The sequence below is a fragment of the Semicossyphus pulcher genome, unplaced genomic scaffold, assembly GCF_022749685.1.
Source record: "Semicossyphus pulcher isolate SPU_LCO1_2020_fin unplaced genomic scaffold, fSemPul1.0.p SCAF_21, whole genome shotgun sequence".
In the NCBI taxonomy this organism is placed as follows: domain Eukaryota; kingdom Metazoa; phylum Chordata; class Actinopteri; order Labriformes; family Labridae; genus Semicossyphus; species Semicossyphus pulcher.
The window spans coordinates 12697107-12719319 of NW_027211695.1; the positions used below are offsets into that span (position 1 = coordinate 12697107).

General features: G+C 37.9%; 2 protein-coding genes across 3 annotated transcripts; one reads left to right on the plus strand and one right to left on the minus strand.

Moving 5' to 3' along the window:
• The first annotated feature begins 277 nt into the window (after nucleotides 1-277).
• Nucleotides 278-11611, plus strand: LOC138601239 (uncharacterized). Its single transcript, XM_069672819.1, has 10 exons — nucleotides 278-577; nucleotides 2099-2167; nucleotides 2768-2880; nucleotides 3504-3678; nucleotides 5570-5602; nucleotides 6391-6470; nucleotides 6611-6701; nucleotides 6777-6884; nucleotides 8173-8337; nucleotides 10052-11611. The coding sequence occupies exons 1-10, from the start codon at nucleotides 544-546 to the stop codon at nucleotides 10186-10188; spliced, it is 1005 nt and encodes a 334-aa protein (XP_069528920.1). The 5' UTR covers nucleotides 278-543; the 3' UTR covers nucleotides 10189-11611.
• Nucleotides 11056-16605, minus strand: LOC138601240 (CD276 antigen-like). 2 transcript variants are annotated; one of them, XM_069672822.1, is made up of 4 exons: nucleotides 16416-16605; nucleotides 15432-15487; nucleotides 14939-15298; nucleotides 11056-12158 (listed from the first exon to the last, which is right to left on the minus strand). In XM_069672822.1, exons 1-4 carry the CDS (start codon nucleotides 16460-16462, stop codon nucleotides 12001-12003), a joined length of 621 nt encoding a protein of 206 aa, XP_069528923.1. In that variant the 5' UTR covers nucleotides 16463-16605; the 3' UTR covers nucleotides 11056-12000. The 2 variants fall into 2 exon arrangements, with proteins under 2 accessions (XP_069528923.1, XP_069528922.1); XM_069672821.1 differs by having other exon boundaries at nucleotides 11056-12161.
• Nucleotides 16606-22213: the final 5608 nt, after the last annotated feature.

Sequence of the window (22213 nt, forward strand, 5' to 3'; positions counted from 1 at the left end):
TTGAGGAATATCATTTTAAAGCCTCACATTTGGTTTTCTGACAAATACATAAATTGTTTTATTGATACTTTTCTGGTCCAGATAATTATGGCCTTATATTGTCTTAAAATAAATCCTACATGCATGCCAATGTTAGTTATGGCGTCCCACAAGGTTCAGTACTAGGTCCAATGTTGTTTACTGTATCTATGCCTGGCTATATCAGAAAAAAACTATAAATGTTCATTAATATGCAGATGATTCCCATTTATACTTACCACTAAAGCTTAATGAGAGAGAGAGAGAGAGAGAGAGAGAGAGAGAGAGAGAGAGAGAGAGAGTGAGAGGGGAGGCGAGGTTGAGAGACACTGAGAGAAAGAGAGGAAGAGAGGGAGCACAAAGCAGAAAGCTCACAGAAGAAGTGAGAGCCGAGAGGCAGAGGAAGAGTGTTTTGGAAAAGGGAACAAACTAAAGAAAGTAAAAGGAAACTCTGCAGCCTTGCGGATGATCATCCACCATCTTTAAGAGCATATTTTTAGAGACAAAGAAAACAAATTCGTCACCATGATAAAGTGTTGGCGTCGTCTCTGCTTCCTCGGTGAGTTCACCTCAAACTTACTTTCAACAACTTGAATTTTCAATTTCAAACTTAGATCTGTTTCATCAAGACGTTTTCCAGAGTTATAACAATCACTCATGTAAAAACATAACACTTGATTAATTGATAAGTTAAAAAGTCAAAAATGAAACTCCCGCGCTCACTGGCACTCAAACCGTCAAAGCTCAAGTACAGATTGTTTTGGCATCAGTTGAATCACACGCTGCAGAAGCCTCGTGAGCTTTACTCCTGATCACTTTGATTCAAGAGGTACTGGTAGAATCTGTAATTAGTTGCTTCCACAGTTAGCAGGCTTCGACCAGATTTAAACCTGAACATGCTTGTATGACTCAAGGGTTTCTATAAGGACTCTGGAACCTCCTGTCGTTTACAGGAAGTGATATGGTGTGCAAAGATTCAAAATACAGATTAGAAAAGAAAGCTTGATTTAAAGTGAATTAACCGGAAACTGAAAAGTAAATGTACAAATTTAGAAACAAACTCTGCATTTTTCATTTTAGATTAACTCACATTAGGTCACCTCAAACATTGTTGGTATTATCAAATGTATTAGTTTCTCTACTCAGTATAAAACTACAAAGAAGTCATATTGCATATTTTCAGGGCATCATGCGATCACTTTATCCAATCATTTCTCTAGAAGTCTGATTTGTCAAACCAAAGAAACAGTCAGTGTGTAAATACGGTGAAATTGATTCGATACATAAATATAAAACAGATACAGTGCAGAAAAAATGAATGCACTACATATTGAAATATAAAATAAATCGGATAATGTTTGTGCATGACTTGCTTCAGTTTCACCAAACAATCTATCGTATTGGTCAAAGATCAGAGGTCACACAGTAGATTTATTAGTGTGTATATAAGATAAACAAATTCCTTAATTACCCTTTTTTTAACTTCTTCTGCCCCGCTTTTGTCCCAGCTCTCATTTTCACGCCAGCATTTGTCTTTTTCACACATTTGAAAACTTGTTGCAGCTTCACACTTCTGCTGTATACAGTCACGAAGTTTACCTACCAACAAACACCTAGTATATGCACAGAGGTTGTATCAAAGGTTAAAGATCTGATACATGTTTCATAAGAAGTAGATGTAGCTTCCATGACTCAACTTATGGAGTTCCACATTGTGCTATCGCCATCTTAGTTTTCTTTTAGGCAGCAGTGACCTCATTTGTGCGAGAGCAACACCAGGTTAGCAGCTCTAGCTTGCGGCATCAGTACTGCATGGTTACTGCAAAGGCTAATTTAGGCTAGCAAAACACACCCCATTGCATACCAAGCTTTGGTCTCTGTGACTCTAAATGGGAGCATCTCTGACTAAATGAACATCACACTGTGTTGAAGAAGACTTGAAACTAGAGATTGAGACCATAAACTCATTACGGAAATGTTTACTGAGGGAATAAATCAAGAGAGAAGTAGGACCATTTTCTCATAGACTTCTATAGAAACTTGCAAAATAACTTTTTACATCGCTCTCTTTCTGTCTCAGTTCTTGCAGTTTCTTCTCTTTCCAGAGGAGAAAACAATGCTATTGGACCACCGAATGATGACACAAAAGGTACAGTGAATGATACATGTATGGCAGAGAGTGTTTTGTTACTATGACAACCTACTGGAGACTTGCCAAAATGCCCTCGTTGTGGCAAAATTGCACATTTAACATGGGGTATAATAGGGCGATATTTAGTCTTGTTAATCTTTTTTTGCTACAATTTAATGTTTTTCGATGTCATTTAGTTGTGTGGTGTGTTTTCATGCTGTGTATTGTTATACATCGGCCTGTCCTGAGCTGTGTATTGTACAATGTAATGCCATATAGATGCAAAAAAGAGCCTATAGCGTCTGTTTAAAGACACACTTGTGCTTCTTTTTTCTTTATTTCTAAATCATGGTTAATGTGAAATGCTCAGAGTTTGGATAGGTTAAGGTACAAAAACTATTTCATAAGATTTAGCCAACAGTGTTTGTGGTTTGTTGTATGCTATGTTGTTAGGTTTTGCCACATCACTATGCTAAATTGTTGTGTCGTCTTATGGCACCCTGCATCAATGTGTTCCAGCATGTAGCCTTCGTAGCAGTGCCCACATCCTGCTTCTGTCCTGTATTTAAGTTATGTTCATCTTACTGATTCTGTGCGTCTTCTCCACGTCTGACACAGAGACCTCAGCCACAGTGTCACCAGGTGATGCTAGAATTGCAGCTAACAGCCCCACGCCACCCACACCATCTCTTCAGAGTAATGCATTAGGAAATGGGACAGAGCTCATACAGGTATCCTGAGCAAGTCATCCTAGAGTTGCACCTCTGTACCTATATCATGTGACCATCTAACAACTCCTCGCCTGTATGACACCAGCTTCATAAACTCTTAGCATGGTAGCGATGCTAGCTAGCTTGGACATGAACTACTTTGAATGGGAAATTACTGGTACCTTGTGTTATTTTCAAATTATTTCTGTGGTTAGGACAAGTTACAAGTGGCCTCAAACTAGCTGAATATGATTATTCTTAGAACTGTGAGGTAATTAGCTTAGCTTAGCATAAAGACTAGTGGCCGGGGAAAGCAGCTAGCCTGGCTCACCTCAAAGTTTAAGCACATTTAACACATTTAGTCCCACAAATTGTTGTTCAGTGCCTATGTTTCCAAAATGTTGGACAATTTCTCTAAACTAACTGTTTTTAAGATTGATTTCAGACATTAAGATATTCAACTTGTATTGAAAAAGACTTGACTCTAGACATTGATACGATGCAGTTGAAGGCACTACAGCATTAGCTTCACTTTTCAGACCCAGAAGCTATGTCCATCTATCTTTTTGTAGATTTGAAGACTAAACGTTGGATCTAAATGATTTAACAATACACTGGGATCTCTATCTGATGTCTTTTTACAGGAAACATCGAGTACAGGTGTTGACCATAATGACACTCTTAATACAACAAAGGACAACAGTGGCAGCGCAGCAGCACAGACGACAGCCTCGGCAGGTGTAGCAGAGAGCTGGACGAAGGATGCTGACATTAAAACTACTGTTTTTACAGCAACGACCAGCACCTCATCAAAGCTAGGTACCTCCCTACTGCGGATGCAAAAGGCATTTTAGCGAGCTGTGCACCTCAGTTTGTCTTCCTGTGTGTCAAACCACAGCCATCACATGCTCATATTCTCTGTAACTGCTAGCAGGCTGGCTCACACGCAAATACAAACTGAAACACAGTGAAACCGTCAAACACACAAATGTTCATGCTCACACGCAAAGGCTGGTACATTAGCTCTTACGTCAGCGCTAACAGGCACACATACACAATATTTTCTATTTAAATGATTAGATCTGAAATAAAAAGTTTTATAAAGCAAGCAAAGCAAAATTACCTGACATATGTTGTTTGGAATTCAATTACTTTCCTTTTCCTGACATATATGATAGAAAAGCATCAACTCAGGCTCTTGGAGATTATATTGGACATTTTCAATATGTTCAAATATTTAATAAACTTAAAATCTACTTGAATAATGTAGAAAATAGTCTGCAGGTTAAATAATACAATGAATTGTAAGTTGCAGTGCTACTATTAGCCCTCTTGTGTGCTCTCTATGGAAAAACCCATTTTTAAATTATGCATGATTCATTAATTTCTTACATTTTTTAAAACACTGCCAAAACAACCAATGGATTAATCCAGAAAATTATCAGCAAAAACATCAACAGAGAAAATTATTTTTAGTTCATGTTTTGGTCATGATGAAAGAGAAGAAAGAAATCAAAAGAGATGTTTAACAGCCATCAGGATGTATTTTATTCTTGAGATGATACTTAGTGCTTTTGAGTGGAGTAAAAGTTTGTTAGACAGCCTACTTTCTTAAGGGAGTTTAAAATATACCCCTGGGGTCGGCCGGCTGACCTTATGATTAAATACAAAAACTTTGTGATCTTTGTTGCACATCAAACCCTCTCTTTCTCGTGGTTCCTGTCTATAACGTCAATGTCACCTTAAACAGGTCAGAATTGCTACAAAAAAAGTCAAAAGAAAAGAGTTCTGGAGGGCAGGTTTGGAGCCAAACCTTTTGCAGAGAAGGCTGTATCATCAGCGTAAAAACAGACACTTTGTCCGCGTCATTATCAGCAACAGTCTGAACTCCAGCAGGAATGTATTATTCACACAATTGGAAAGTACACAGTTGGATAGCTAAAGATTAGACTTAGACAGGAAACAGGGTGACAGGGGTATGACATGGCACCAGGACGCCCCTGATAGTCAGTGATATAAGACACGTCAGCCTGTTTATTTCACTCACTTCTGTCCACCACTAGGGGGCTGGTGTGGTAACACTGTGAATTACATTGATGCGAGGTAGTTACCCTAGAATATGGAAACTCTTGCAAGATTCATACGCCTTGTTTTTTCATCATGCCAATGTTTGTTTTTGTTTACAATAGTAGTAAGTGTCACAAGTCCATAAAGGGTATAGGTTCAGATCTGCAGGACATTGCAAGTCTCCAATGTAGACTTATCATTTTAGCCCAAACCAACCTATTCTTTCTTTTATGCCTTAACTTAACCAACTTGTAAAAATATTGCCATTTAGTGACGGGTAGGCAAAAGTATGTAAAGTTTACACATTAAAAACAGCTTTTTTTAGTTCGAGGAGGTTTGGACTACAATGATATGTCAATGCATTTTGTGCCACATGGGCCACGAATGGTGATCTTATGGAAAAAGGACTAAGACAATGGGCTTGTGCGAGAAATTCACAAATCTATGGTTACCATCTAGACATGAGTCATGAATTAAAATTGTATTTGTTTGAAAATACTGTTTGTTTTGTTTGTTGTTGGTGGTTGTTTGTTTTTTCTGTGGTGTTGCACTTTAAAGAAGTTGCCCTTTTTAGCTTGTTATACATTGTATAATGACAATAAAGTATTCTATTCTATTCTAACCAGCTGTCTGTCTCTTGTAGTTCCAATCGAAGGCAAGAACATCTCATCCTGGGGTAAGGATATACTTGTAATATTTCATACCAGCATAAACGTAACCAGCATTTTTCTTTCTGCTTTTCTTAAGCGTTGTGCCCAGGTCATGAGAACCCAATATGCTGCATTTGTTCATTTTTTTCTTACTGTATATATTCTAACATATTATAAACTTCCCTCCCCGCTTGTTGTATTTATCCACCCTTTTTATAACTCTGCACTTTACTGCTTTGTGCACAGCTTATTCTTAATTTTAGTCATTTTTTTAATCATGACTTGACTGATTGCTGAATTTATATAATTCTGATGTTTGAATTTTAAGATAGTAAGTCAGAATAAAACAATATGAACAATTAACTCCCCCAGTTTGTTTTTTTAAATGAATGCATTGGCCTTCCTAAGTGTTGGAGGAATAAAATACCGTAACAAAAATTACATAAATTGTGTAAAATCTTTACTTTACAAAATGTTACTTCTTAAATCTTATTTTTGCAATAATACATTTGTAAGTTTTAAAATGTGTCAATTGATTAAAAGTTTATTTGAGAAGTCTGTTTGTTTTCCCAATGACATCCCTTTTATGTATTGAATTATGTCAATGTTTATATGAAGGCAGTGTTGTCCTACAGTAAATCTGCCCTGTTATTGAACACTTTGGGGCTCCATACTTTTATAGTAATCAAATATATTGTAGGTGCCAACTAATTTTTGTTTTATGTACATTTTAAACTAAGAAATTGTTAAATTGATAAATAGATACTTCCTTGATTATAATAAAACTGAATTGTCTCCCTTTACCTGTCTCTAGGTTATGTGGTCCTGATATTGATCATCATGGTGATCATTGTTCTGAGTGTCATCCTCTACTTACTCAGGAGAGTCTCCAGGGTAACAAAATTAATTAATTAAGTTAATTGCCTGGAGAGATTAATTCTGGGTTATCTATATAAAATCTATTTCAACTAATACACACTTAATCTCATATGTAGCCTTTGTTGTATTAATAAATGCTTGTTTTGCTTGTTCAGTCTTACTCGTTCGACCTCCAGCGTCCAGTTCCTGCCAGCCATCTCAATGAACCTACCGGCACCTTTGGACAAGTGTACCTAGACGACCTCGGTATGAGTGGATACATTTTAAATACTGTGACGCGACAATATGTCGACATATCCTGACGTGTGTGTTATGTATTAGATCCATCGACCGCTAAAGACCAAGAAAGCACAGAGGAACTTTCACCTGAGCCAGTCGCCAATGGCACAACTCTACAAACGGAGGAAAGGAATTCTAATGGAGAGAATGGTACAACATACTTACACAACATAATATGAAGCTATTAAAATCTATTTTGTTAACCAGCAAAACCAGTGGTTGAAGACAAGGAGAAGTAGCATAACGTTAATCCAGTAAGGGCTACTTGTTACTTGTTATATCAAGATAAAAACAATAGTTTGTGTTCAATGTCCAATGACACCATCAAAACACCACCTTTTCAATGTTTTTTAAAGTTAAAGGTAAACATTCGGTCTAGAAGGGTTTTAGAGGAATTAATTGTGCAACTACCACAGTCCCTTGGCTACTAAATTGAGAGTGTGGAGCAGAGTTTGCCACACATGTGCACTAAAGTAGTTACTGTATGTTGTTGTAACTTGTTTACATTTTTTTTTTCATTTAGCACTTGGTCAATTTCTGAAATGTCTGGTTGTAAAGACTTAAGAGATCTAAATCAAGCGGTAACCTCTTTGGCTGAAAAATCAAGACAGTGAAGACAAGTGCAAAAAAACTGCAGTTCCTTAAATGGCCACTTGAGGCTGGCTCCAAAAGCGAGTCAACTCCCATAAAGCCCCATTTTAGGAGGAAGGTAAAAATTCAATCAAGTAAAGTGGGCTCAATTTGTCTGCAGAGAAAAGGAAATGTACAACTACCACAGTCCGTTTTACTCATTTCTTTTCATTTAGCTCTTTGTCAGTTTTTCAAATTGCTTTTTTACACAGATGTCCTGATGTCCAGGAGTAATATGTGTGGTTGTTGTTAAGTTGTAAAGACTTAAGAGGTGTAATCAATCAACAACCTGTAAATTATAACAGTTAAGACAAATGCCAAAATGGCAGTTCCCAGAATGGCCACTTGAGGCTGGCTCCAAAAGTGAGTCAATTCCCATGGAGCTACATGTTACAGGGACCACCTTTACAGCAGAAATAAACATGTTTACAGACCAGAACAACTCCCTGTTTCTGTACAGCTTGTTTCCTGTACAGGGGTACATTTTTATGTTGCACGTGATTTCATTATATAAAGGCCAAAAGTAATAAAACGGGCATGACTTCTTTGAGTGACAGGCGGTGGTCGCTAAATGCCTATGGGTGGAGTAGTCACTGAACTTGACCTATTGAGTGTTCCGCCTCTAGGCCATTTCAATCTCCAGAAAATAAAGATGCTAACAGACAAATTGCTAATCTTGAAGCTTACAACAGTACCCCCTAAATGGATGACCTCTGGACCTCAAAGTAATGGCTTTCACATACCCTGGTACTATCAGAAAACATCACACTTTGTCTCACCTTTCCCTCTCCTCTGTACCTCATCCCAGCTCAACAGGAACAGTCAGATGCAAATGGTTTGGAGGCTTCGCCCACCAGTAACACCAGTCCCTCACTGGGCGATGAACAAGCTGACAACACATCTACCAACAGTGTCAATCTGTTCTTTGACGCTTTCAGAGAGGAGCAGCAGAACGAAAACAACAACAATCCATGTAAGAAAGATAGAAACACGAAATACATCATGTACCACATATCTTAATTAAAGGAGTACTCCACTCATTAGGTCTTACACTCCCATAAAACTGAGGGACCTTAAAGAGGATCTTAGTAAATGCTAACCACTTCCCATTCTCCCATTCTACAGCAAAGCAGTCTTTATTTAGACCATCAATGCCTGTAAATTAGAGATAGACCGATATGTTTTTTTCAGGGCCGATACCGATACCGATTATTAGTAGTCAAGGAGGCTGATAACCGATATTTGGAGCCGATATGCATTTGCAGTAAAAGTGAAAATATTGGCGTCAAAATTTTGAATCATACAAACTCCAACACTTGACTTTGTTTAAATGCCTTTAAGCATATGTTTATTAAACAAACAAACAAAAAGCGCAGGGAGTTCCCAGGGTCAGCAGCATCTCTTATAAAGTTAACTGAAAATTTAAATAAATAAATAAATAACTTCCTGAAGTTTTATTAAGTAAATAAAACAAAGTTAAATAAAATTTGCAATGAAATGCAACTTTTTCTCCTCTCCGCCGTGTGTGTGAGCACTCTGCACTGTTATCAGCCATCGGATAAAAAAAAAAAAAAAATGGCTGATGCCGATATGCGTCAAAATGCATGAATATCGGCGCCGATAATCGGCCCGGCCGATAATCAGTCTATCCCTACTGTAAATGCCCATTTCCTTTCAGCTTTATGCCTCCAGTTTATGACACAGTTTCTGTATTCATTTGTATTCTTGAAACCAAAGCTTCTCCTTGAGCCACTTACAAACATTACACACAAATTATTCATGCTCAAATAAAGAGAAAGTACACACGACTGAAAAAGTCTTTAAACACTCTTGTAAACATTTAAAATATATTTAAGTTATGTCAAAGGTTGTTTAACAGCCGAAAACATATAGAATGATTATCAGTAATGCAATTACAATGTTCAAATGTCCAGAACAATCACACGTTAAGATGATGTTTCTATTTATTACAAAATGATGACGGTTAAAAACAGAAAGAGTTTTTAAAAAGAGATTACTGTGATGATATTCACACTTACATGAAGGGATCCAGATTATATGATGTTTGATGCTTTGCCATACTTACAGAAAAAACCATGCAAACATTTCCCATTCACCTTTGACCTTAAAACACCTGACTAACATCACCTGACTGATGTGACCTCATAGACTAGGTGTATACTACCATCTAGTGGTCAGAAATGTTGTAGTATATATACAGCTGTTTCTTTTAACTTTGTGTGGAAATAAAATACGTTATTCAGGTTTTAAAATTACTTAACATGCCTGCTCACAAAAACAAATAAAGACACAGGCAGGAGAAAACCCCCTTTTTTTCTTTCCTAAGAGTTGTTACCCTAGCTGCTTAGTCTAAAGGCCAAAAATAAATAAATGGCGACCCTATACCAATTTGTATTATTTATATTTGTATTCTGTTATCTTGTTGGCTATTCAAACACATCCATGAATAATGTGGAAGTGTACAAAACTTCACAGAAAGGATTGAAATATGAAAAAGCAGTCTTTGTGGTTGGAGAGTTGGCAAAGTGCTATATTTTTTCTAAGCAAGGTTAAGGGAGTTTTCTAGTCGTTTGTCATGTCATATTGAACTCCTCTTTTTATACATGTTTATATTTAACGTTAAAATGTTATAATTAAACTTTTGTCTCTGTGTGTTCTGTCCTTAGCGGTTTGCTCCAGTGACCCGTTCGTTGAAATAAACCTGGATGAGCCGGCGTGGTGCGATCAGCTCCTCTCCTCTCCAGAGGCCTCTTCTTCTGTCCTCCCCTTCTCTCCTTTCTCCTTCTCCTCTTCTTCGTCTTAGCACCTTCAGATGACAGACCCCCCAACTCTACAAGGGAGCAATGACTGGGTCTACAAAGATTATTGTCTTTCATATCCATTGTACATATCCCACCAAAAACATGACAAGCTAGCTGAAGTATATTTTGTTTTGAGTTTAGATAAAAATGCACAAACTGAAAAGTCTGAAAAGGTATATTTTCTTCAAGTTCAGGTTATTTTGAAACTGCAATCTTGTCCACAGCTCCATCAAACACTCACTCACACACTCACACACAAACACTCAATTAGCTCAGTTAGCCAAACCAACCGTTAGCTTACTAACTTCATGGACAAAAGAAAATGTTTAGCTGTAGCCTTGAGCTTTAGCAAACATTTGTGCTATCACAGTAGTCTCTTTAAAATGAACTGCTATTGTCGCTCTTAAGCACTGTTTGTCAAACTACTATAAAACATGTTGCTAGCAAGCTACTAAAAATCTGTCTCCTGTAGCCCGTATCTGTGGTGCAATGTGTCAAGGTCATGTTTTAACTGCAGAACTAGAGAGCCACAGCTACTGTAAATATGTTAGCTAACCAACTAGCAAGCCAGACAGCACAAAATGTTTAGCTGTGGCCTTGAGCATTAGCAAGCATTTGTGCTATCACAGTAGTCTCTTTAAAATGACTGACAAAAGACACAGTCACGCTTCAGCACTGTTTGTCAAACTATAATAAAAAATGTTGCTAGCAGGCTAATAAAAATCTGTCTGTTTCTGTGGTGCTGCGTCAAAGTGATGTTGTTCTGCACAACAAGCCACAGTTACTGTAAATATGTTAGCTAACAAACTAGCAAGCCAGACAACTCAAAAATGTTTAGCTGTAGCCTTTAGCATTAGCATGCCTCTCTGTTTATTTAGTTGTCTCTTTAAAATGAATGAAGAGTGATATTGTCACTCTTTAAGCGCTGTTTTTGAAACTACAAAAATATGTTGCTAGCAAGCTAATAATAATCTGTCCCCTTTAGTCTGTTTCTGTGGTGCAATGTGTCAAGATAATGTTTTAACTGCACAACTAGCCACAGCTACTGTAAATATAATTTCTGTATTAAATATGGTTATTAAAGACATTTTAAATCAGAATTGTGTGAGGTACTTAATGTATCCATGTATGATACTAAAAGTTGAATTGCGTTAGGACCAACCTGGTCTCACAAAATTACGTGAAATGAGCACGACAAAAAGCTCATTCCCTCATTGATCTGTTTCCTAATGTGCAGTTTGGATTTAATGTTCATAAAGGCAAATTGTCAATAAGACACAAAGGAAAATATATATACAAATATATTGCTTTGTTTCAGGCGGCCAAGGTACATTAAAGTGCAAAGAGTGTTTAAAGCATAAAAGAAAATGTTTCAGCTACATAACACACAAGATAGACACAGTGCATATTTCAGATCTGTCTAGTTCTACATTGATAATCAAATAAAACATTTTTAAAAATCCATCTCCTCTCATTGTACAAAAAAGAAGCCAAAGCCCCTGTGACGCCCCCTTTTTACAGCATCAAATAACTAATTAAAAGTAAACTTAAATCAGCACGATAAGAACAACTATAATGACAGAAACATGTTTGAGAAAAATCTATTTGATGGAGGAGGCGGGCTTTATGACCTATACTGCAGCCAGTCAGTAAAGGGCGATAGAGAGGGTTTGGGAACTGTCATGTCAGCCATCTTTTTATACAGTCTATGGTCAGGACAAGTGGAGCCAGGGATCTACCAATCAAAAGACAACCTGCTGTAACTCTTGCTCTGAGCCATGGCCGTGAACACCAAGCTGATCACATGACCCCTTTTACTTCTGTTTGACAGTCGGAAGGTGAATGAATACAAGGTAAAGAGCAGACAGCACAGCAGCAGCTCCTCCTGTCAGACCCAGTCTACTGACGACATCGATCCAACCTGTCGCTGTAGCTCTCTCAGGGTCCTTCTCAGACGCGGTCTGATTCCTCGCTGCTGTCAGGAGACAAATACAGTCTTTGTTATTCATGTGAGGAACAAACGTCTCACTCAAATGTTACTTTTAGGCTGGATTATTTTAATTTGTTACTATGAGGCTGCTCTAATAAGTCTGTAAAGACTCTTCAGCTGGTGCAAAATGCTGCAGCACGTGTTCTGACAATAACTAGGAAGAGAGATCACATCTCTCCTGTATTAGCCTCTCTGCACTGGCTTCCTGTAAAATCTTGAATAGAATTTAAAATCCTTCTTCTTACTTACAAAGCTCTCAAGGGTCTGGCTCCATCATATCTTAAAGAGCTCATAGTGCCATATTACCCCTCTAGAACATTGCGCTCCCAGGATGCAGGCCTGCTTGTGGTACCTAAAGTCTCTAAGTGTTATCAGGACCCCCTCCTCTGGAACAATCTACCAGTCAAGGTTCGGAAGGCAGACACCCTCTCTGTTTAAGAGTAAAACTTTCCTCTTTGATAGTTATGCTGCTACAGGTTTAGACTGCCGGGGATCTGACACACACAGCTCATGCTGTAAGAGTACGTTCTAGACCTGGTTTAAAGTGTCCTGAGGTAACTTCTGCTGTGATTTGACGCTGTGTAAATAAGAGCAAAAAACAAAGACAGTGTAACATTTCTCTAAATGAGTAAGGATTGTGTTTGTGTCAGTCAGGACCTCATTTACACAAAAATGCTGCTGAACTGAACAAAAAGTTCTATTTCAGGGTATACATTGAATGTCACTAAATCAGGAGTAATGCTTATGGGTTGTACAATTTGTGATGAAATCAAGCATAAATATGCATTTCACTGGGATGTGGAAAGGATTAAATATCTTGGAATATATATAACAAAGAACCTGGATCATTTGTATGCAAGAAATTTTGGAGAATTAATAAGTCAAATTAATCATTATTTAAACAAATGGTCTATAATTCCATTTTGCCTTTGGGAAAGAGTTAAAATTATACAGATGAATATCTTACCAAGATTTTTGTTCCTCTTCAAAGTACTCCCAATATTCATTGAATCTAACTTGTTCAAGAAATGGGATTCTATTATAATGAAATTCATTTGGAATGGCAGGAAACCAAGATTAAAAATGAAATTTCTAAAATTGCCAAAAGAAATGGGTGGTCTAAATTTGCCAAACCTGCAAGCCTACTATCAAGCTTCACAAATACAAAGTATCAAAGTGTGGATGCTAGAAAGCTCACATATACGATGGAGAGAAATGGAATTAAATTGTGGAGATGTTCCATTAACAGTTTTACCTTTCTCCAAATATAAAAAATCATATGTTGAAAGTTTAGACAATAGGTGGGTAGTAGCTACACTTAGAGTTGGGAGGGAAATCTTTCAAAAATTGAATGAAGATTTAATATATCTAAAAGAAATAGCAACTGATCCAGACTTCCCACCCAATAAAACAGATGGAATTTTTAGAATGTGGGCTTCTAAAGGTTTGTGTAAATTTGGACAAATGTTTGGAGATAAAGGAATGAAATCTTTTGAGCAGCTGTCAGCACAATATGGTCTACCTAATTCTCATTTATTTAGATTTTTTCAAGTGAGAAGCTATCTTTTTGATGTTTTAAAAAAGAGACCAATTCAAGAAGTAAATTCATTGATAAAATATTTACTTAAGATGTGTGAATGTGGGGTTGAAAAAAAAAATCTTAACTAAGATGGCTACATTAATTCAGGTTAGCTATCACAACAAAGAAATGTATGTTAATATTAAAAAGAAATGGGAAAACGAGCTCTCATGCAGTATATCTACCGCTGATTGGGAAATAATGTGTAAAAATATACATGAAACAACTAATTCAAATTATTGGAAAGAATACTCATGGAAGGTATTAACTCGTTATTTTAAGACACCACTAATTCAAAGTAAGTATAAAGAAAACACAACCTCGAGATGTTGGAGAGATTGCGGCGACCAGACAGCAAACCACACTCACATATTTTGGTCTTGTAAAGTGATAAGTGGCTTCTGGGAAAAATCTATTGGAGAATTGTCCAACATCCTTGGCATTTCTTTAAATAAAAACCCGCTAGCTCTGTTACTTGGGAAAACGCCAGAAGTGATCGATAAGAAAGACTCTCACTTGTTTTTAATAATTAGGGTAGCAATAATTCAACAGATTACAAGGAATTGGTTAAAAGATAACTTAACCAATGATAAATGGAAGGATCTTGTGGAGGACATATATGAACTGGAAAAAATTACCATGAGAGTTAGAAATCAAGTGCGTGTTTTTGAAGAAAGATGGGAAAAATGGTTGAGATATATAACAGATGAGGTTCCTAATGATGTTTGATTAGATGACAGCTGAAATAATGTGACTGACAGCATAGAAGTGTTTTCTCTTTCTATACCATTCACATGAATGTGTGTGTGACTATGTTTGGGTACACACACTCATGTGTATGAGCATGTACGATTTTGTTGATATCATGGGTATTAAAATCTGTGTGTGCTTATGATATACCTAGTTGTTGTATAAAGTATCCTTTAACTTAAATCTATATCTATGGGTTTATTTAATAATATCCTATGAAATAATGTATAAGTTTTTTGTATTTTTTGTTGTTTGTTTATTTGTTTTTTTTTTGTTAACTTTCTTAACGTGTTATCATTATTTATTTACTACCCTTGTTTTTTTATGTTTTGTATAGGTATTTATGTATTTTCTGTTTTTTGTTAAATAATTCCTAAAAATGCAAATAAAAAACAAACAAAAAAATAATAAAAAGTTCTACTGGTCAACTTACCAGTCACATTGAGACGACAGCTGCCGAGGCTCTCACCATATTTTGTTTTCACTTCATAGGTGTAGATGCCCGAGTCATCAGTCCTGAGTGAGGACACGTTGAGTCTGATTCGTCCCTCTGTGAGGACGTCTTTGTCACACTGGACTCGTCCTGCAAACTCTCCATCCTTCACTGGGAACTCATCACCTCCATATAAACGAAACAGGATTGACTTTTTGTGATCATTGATCATGTGACAGGAGATAAAAAGAGAGCGGAGGGAGCTGCCAGGTTTGGTGGTGAACGTCCACTCCAGTGTGATGTCATCGTTCTCCTCGGCCTGATAGGACGTCTGAGTCACGTTCACTTCAAATGTTCCTGCTGAGGAGACAGAGAGGGACGACTTTAACATGTGAGCCTTTAAACATGTTTAATAATGAAGTGTTGAAGTGTTTCAGTGAGTCTGAAAGTGTCTCTGCTCTTTGTTGAGAATAAAGTGAAGGTGTAAACTAACCACAGACACAGCAGGTCAGCTTCAGCAGCAGCAGGATCCTGCACATCATCTTCTCCCTGTGAGACAGAGGTGAACACACCTGAGGTCAAAGGTCAGTCCTTTCATGCAGGACAAACAAACACCTCAGCAATTTTCTTTTAGCCCAAACTAAATTCTCTCATTGTGTTCATCAAAGTTTTGTGGTTGTTGACAACTTTTATAACCCAAAGAAGAAAAATAAACTCTTGTAAAGTTTCCAGATACAAATCAAATGAATTGTTGTGAGGGGACAGAAAACTTTAGGTAACAACAGCGATGAGACGAGTCTTCAAACAGCATCAGTCACATGTCACAGGAACAATGAACTCATGAAGTCTACAACACACAAACTCCTTTAACATGTTCAGAGCTAAGTTCTATGAACAATATAGAAGTATAAGGATATATAAACATAATATGAGGACAAACATGAGAACATACACTTTTAATATGGTAAAACCACATGATAAAGATTTGTTTTACTTTTGCTTCTAAAAGGGAAATGAGAAAGCACTGCTGATCCCCTATGTTCGAGCTGAACCCTGCCTTCACCACAACTTCCTCAAATAAAACATTTACCATGTTGACTGTGTGATCAGTGTCGTCTTAAATAGTGAACAGTGCTCGTTTCCTGTATGTTACATGTTTGTTCTCACGATGACGCAGATCAGAAATGGTTCAAACTCGCCCTGAAACATGTCAGATTTAAAATAGATCAGGTGTAAAAGTTCAGGTGTTCTAAAGAGCAGCTGTAACAGGGCTGAAAGACCTTTAGCTTAGCTGATGTTTCCTCCACACATATATCAATTATTATTGTTTTTACTCTGGATTCAAGTTCCGCTTCTTTATCGTCACCAACACTTTAGTTAGGTTAAGCAGCGGTTCACTGGACAATTTAAAGACGCTCAGATGAAACTTTGATCCTCAGTGAACTTTTACATCTTTGATAAAAACACGACAACATACCTTGTGTGTCTCCGGACTGATGAGGACCAAACCGCGAGAGAAATCATTTATATTGGAATCTGTCACATCTTGCATGCAGCGAATGAAATAATCCAGGCAAAACTGGTGTTGACAAGAGACCGAGCCGTTACTCCAACACTGACGCTTATCTTGCTCTTGGATTTACAGCGAATATGGTAGGAGATGAAGAGAGACCCGTATGTGTTTTATGTCTGAAAAGCTACCAGAGGTGGCACGGTGAAGCAATCCGTTAAGAGGCGGGACAACATGATAGACCTATGAAGTTTGTGGTGGTTGTGTGAAGTTGAGATGTGCAGAGAGAAGTAGACGCGGTTTCGCTTCCTGGTAAGGTTTATGAACTCATACTTCATGCCATTAATAGCGGTTTGATTGACAGACTTCTGCACACATTTACAACTTGAGACTGAACCTGAGAGAACAAACACAGAGAGTCGGAGATGGATCATTCTCTGCTGTGGACTGGTCCTGATAGTTGTGCTGTGTGTTTGTCACTTTTTCTTCATCCTTTTGCGTTCTGCAAAAACATTAGGCTCTAGAGTCCAGAGATGGAAACTGAGGTGAACTAGAAAAATAAGTAAAATAATTAAAATTAAATTAAAGCCATAAATGATGGTAGGAATAAGAACATATGAATGCATATAAAACATTTTCAAAATGCATTTAAAAAGGTAAACATCACATAAAAGTCTGTAAAAATGAGTTTTAAGAAGTGATTTAAAAGAAGTCACCGACTCTGCACGCCTTATCTCCTCAGGCAGGGCGTTCCAAAGCCGAGGGGCTCTGACGGCAAAAGCACGGTCACCTTTAGATTTGAGCCTCGACTTTGGAAAGACCAGAAGGCCCCCATCCGAGGATCTAAGGGCGCGAGATGGCTCATGAGGGGTCAGCATTTCTAAAATGTAAATCGGGGCAAGGCCCAAACGAGCTTTAAAAGTGATCTTAAAATCTTAAATCTTAAAATCAATTCTAAAACGGACAGGGAGCCAGTGAAGGGAGGCAAGGATAGGAGAAATGTGATGTTGTCTGTTAAAACCAGTAAGAAGCCTAGCTGCTGCATTCTGGACCAGTTGGAGGCGTGAGAGAGATTTAAGATTGATACCGGAAAGACGTGACTTACAGTAGTCGAGTCGAGAAAAGAGCGTGAATGACTTTTAGTTTGGAAATGGATCTTAATTGAATGAAACAGGACTGAACGACTTTCTTAATGTGTTGTTGGAATGTTAAATCTGAATCAAAAAATACTCCTAAGTTTCCTGCGGTGGGTGTGATATTTGAAGACAGTGGTCCGAGGGAACTTTCAATCTGATTGATATGCGAGTTGGGGTAGTTGAAGAGTATGATTTCTGTTTTTGGGTCGTTGAGCTGCAGAAAACTTTCTGCCATCCAACTTTTAATGTCCCTGAGGCAGTTCAAAACAGCAGCTAGGCTTTTTTGGTCACCAGGACTCAGCGGAAGGTAAATATGTGTGTCGTCTGCGTAGCAATGTAAAGAGAGATTGTGGCAATGAATAATGTTACCAAGTGGGAGCATATAAATAGAAAATAAAAGTGGACCTAAAATTGAACCTTGCGGTACACCATAGGCAATCTGAGAGGTGGAGATGAGTGGTTACCCATGGTGACCGCAAAGGTTCTGTTTAAAAGATAGGAATAAAACCAACCAAGAAAAATAGCATGGTCTACTGTGTCAAATGCCGCACTCAGATCTAGAGGAATAAAAATTGCGCTCTTTCTCTAAAACTTTGGATAAAAAAGGGAGTTTGGAAATTGGCCTAAAATTGCTAAGAACATCAGAATCAAGATTTGGTTTCTTTAAAAGAGGTTGGACCACAGCATGTCTAAAAACAAAAGGAAAATGACCATTTGAAAGCGAGCTATTGATAATTAATAAAATACAGGGCCCAACCGTGTCCATAACTTCTTTGAGAAATTTAGAGGGGAAGGCGTCAAGGCTGCAGGTGGTTGGATTCATACGAGATAAAATTGGCATTGAAATTGGGTAAAATTGCTAAAATAGTTATTAATATGTGTGTGGGGTTGTAAAACATGGTCAGGGGGGATAATCTGTTGCCTAATGTCGTTTATTTTATTTATAAAGAATTTTAAAAATCTCTCACATGTCTCATGTGAGGCATCTTTAAAATTACAGGGGGAGGGGCTGCTTACAGAGTCTTAAAATTTTAAACAAAATTCTGGGGTTAGAGGGATTAGATAAAATCAGCTGAGGATGTCACCAGAAAAAACAAGAACCAAGTTACACCAGAAGCAAACAGGAAGTCAAACTAAAAGGACGTCGGTTTGCAGTTACTCATCAATCATGAAACCGTTTCTCTGTTGTAGTTTCATGTTACTGCAGGAGGTAACTCATTTGTTAAACATCAGCATAAAACAGGTTTGTGGATTTCTGGACATAAACATGTCACATCTATGAATGTGTAACTGCCTGCAGATGAAGGAATGAGAATACAAGTGTAAATAAACCTGATTTAAAGCTGAAATTAGTTTCACTGAATTTGACTTAATGAGCTTAAAAACAAACAAACAACATTAAATATTCAAACAGTAAACAACACAAACAATGTGGAGCTCTTGTCAAAGGTCACAGTAACGACACATCACATGTACAGAGTGATCTGTGAGAGGTTCAAGTGAGTAAAGCCCCAAAGCAAACAGTCAGCATGTCTCAGTGACAAAAGCCCTTTTTACTCTGCGGTTTGATCACAGTGCACAGAGCATTGTTGTGATCTGTTGAATATTTTGAAGACCTTGATTATTTGTGCAGGGTTAAACTTGATGCAACATAGCCTGCAGACGGTGGATGTTTGTTTCGGCGCTGTGACAGAAGCGAAATGTAAGAAGGGCTCATATCAGCTAGTGTAATCAGACTTACAGTGCTAGCATACTACATTCCCTACTTCCATCTTTTCCTTGATTCTATTTGATTTTCAGCTATTTAAAGTAATAATCTTAAAGATGTTCATGTAAATAAATGTCTGTTCAGTCTCTATCTATCTCTTAATGAGGTAACACAATGGTGATGGAGCCCATGGCCCACTGATGAAAGCCTTTGCATACAGTATATAGTATTATTATGGACTGTGTGTCTGTGGCGACTTTTCTGGAGAAAATCACAAGCGGCGCCCAGTTAGTGACGCGTTTTCCATCAGCCAGCAGTGGTTGGTCTGCCAGAGAGGGTAGGCGGAGCTAAGCGTCTGCTAATAAACAGTAATCTAATATGGCTGAACAAACAAAGAAAAGATTGATGACTACAGATACAACTTCAAAAATAAGTGAAAATCAAAAGAAAAAGAAACAAACTCGACGCTTAGATGAAGACAAACCGTCTAAAGTTTTCTGGACGAGTCCAGTAACAAAGACGTCCTCACAGAGGGACGAATCAGACTCAACGTGTCCTCACTCAGGACTGATGACTCGGGCATCTACATGTGTGAAGTGATGACAGACTATGGTGGGAGCCTCAGCAGATGTCATCTTAATGTAACTGGTAAGACGACTCAGTTAAACTTTATTAACACGTTTCATTCAGCAGAAGAGAAGTCATGTGGAGATTTCTAGTGTTTTTATGTTCAGTGAAATGTTTCTTCTTCTCATCAGTGACACTGATTTGTTTGGTCTCTTTACAGCAGCGAGGGATCGACCCAAACCTGAGACTGAAGCTGAGACTGAACCTGGGGGAACAAACATATGGAGGTGGGGATGGATCGGTCTCTGCTGTGTACTGGTCCCGGTCCTGATAGTTGTGCTGTGTGTTTGTTACTGTGTGTTCATTTGCCTGCGCCATGCAAGAAATATTAATTCTCTGAAGTCCAGAGATGGATGTGTGGAAAGTGACCGCTCAGCAGATGAGCAGAGGAAACAGGTGACAAACAACTTTAAAGCTCCTGTGGACAATTATGAACTGGTTATAATGGAGCCTCAATGACCTACAAAAGCAAACAAGACCAGATTGAGTCTTTGTTAATATTTATTTTTATTCTTTTATGCTTTAAACTGTTTTTGCACTTTAATGGACGTTTCTGGAACAAATCGATGTGATTTTAAGTTCACAGTTTATTTGTTATATTCAGGGGCACAACTAGCTACTTTCTGAGGGGTATGCAGACACATTACAGGCACAACCCCCCAACCTGATTTTTTTGTTTTTTTTGTTTTAATGTTTACGTGTATAAATCTTATTTATTCATTGACTTATAAAATATTATTATATTAGACTTTTATTACAGACTTACAGGCTCCTTATGAAGTTGAGATCCTTGGGAATAAGTGCTCCCAAGGAGGGAGGGGCCAGACAATCACCAGACGCAGGGCAGGGGCAGGAAGTAAAGTGATCTGAAACAAGAGGGAACAGGTTACTCTCAAAATAAAACAGGAAATTACAAAACATGAAAGAACGAGACAAAAATGGTAACTTAACTAAAGGAAAAAGACCAGACATGACACTTCACAATAAAAACTTACTCAGTGAGTGATTCATTATCAGATAAAAACATTGACAGGTCAAACATATAAAAACAAATGAAGCTTTAACACAGGGTCAGCTGAGGATGTCGCCAGAAAAAAACAAGAACAAAGTGACACCAGAACAGGGCCGTGCGGAGACCTTTGGAGGGGCAGGAGCTCAAAGTTAAAAGGGGGCACATGGAGCAAGAATTTGAAACACCATACAGAAACATACCTTACAATATAACTGGTTGAATTGTAGCAACCCATATTCATAAAGAATGTAACATGGAATCACAACATACCATATCATTGTCCACACCTCATATATTTGTTAGAGGCCAGTGCAAAGCAAAAGTAGTCTATGTTTTACCTGATGGAGTACACTGAACAGCTTCTGTTGAAGGGGTTGGTGAGGAGGCTGCTGCTGCTGATATTGCTGAGGTGGGCTGTATTGATCTGAGAGTGTAGACACTAAAAAGAGCATGGGAGAGATAGTAGCTGATTAAACAAGTGTTATGTGATCATGACAAGATGCAAAGATAACTAACATTGAAAATGGCTCACTGTGACTGACCTGCCATACTGCTGATAGTTTGGAGGAGACTACTTGCTGAGAGAGGCTGCAGCCAAGACTGCTTGAACTAAACAGAACAAGTTGCTCATTCATAAACTGAAAGGGGAACATTAATGGGGGGACGAGAATAAAGGAGGGGTGGAGGTACAGCCTATATCCACAAAACCATAATTCAAGCTTTGCTTTAATTTAGGACATATGAAGATAATGTATTGTTTTTTAAGAGACATGAGACGTCCTTCGATGAAGCGTCACGTGCTGCGACGTCCGTTTGTGATGATCGCGTCAGCTGATCACCGCTGGATCAGCTGTCAGTCTGCTTTAACAGCTGTTTGTGTCTGCACACATGTGCTCTGTATTAATTCTAATAAAACACACAGTAACAGTGCTTTCTCTCTGTAACCTGTTACCTGTGTAACAAACACCTGTACATGAAGAACAGGCTGCAGTCTGTGTTCCTGCTGCAGAGCCATACGGACATTTCCTACAGCACTGTGTCTTCATATTATTTGTTCATTATTTACATTTTCGATCACTGATAATCTGATCTGAATTAATTATTTAATAAGCCCAAATACTGTCTGTTCATGAACTACGAACATTATTGATTAGGCTCAAAGTTTCAGGATAAATAGAAATCACGTCACGCTGATCAAACCCGACCTCACTGATGATCACTCTCACACGTAGTGTTACCTGCTGACAGAGAGACTCTCCTGCTCCCTCTGAATTCATTCATT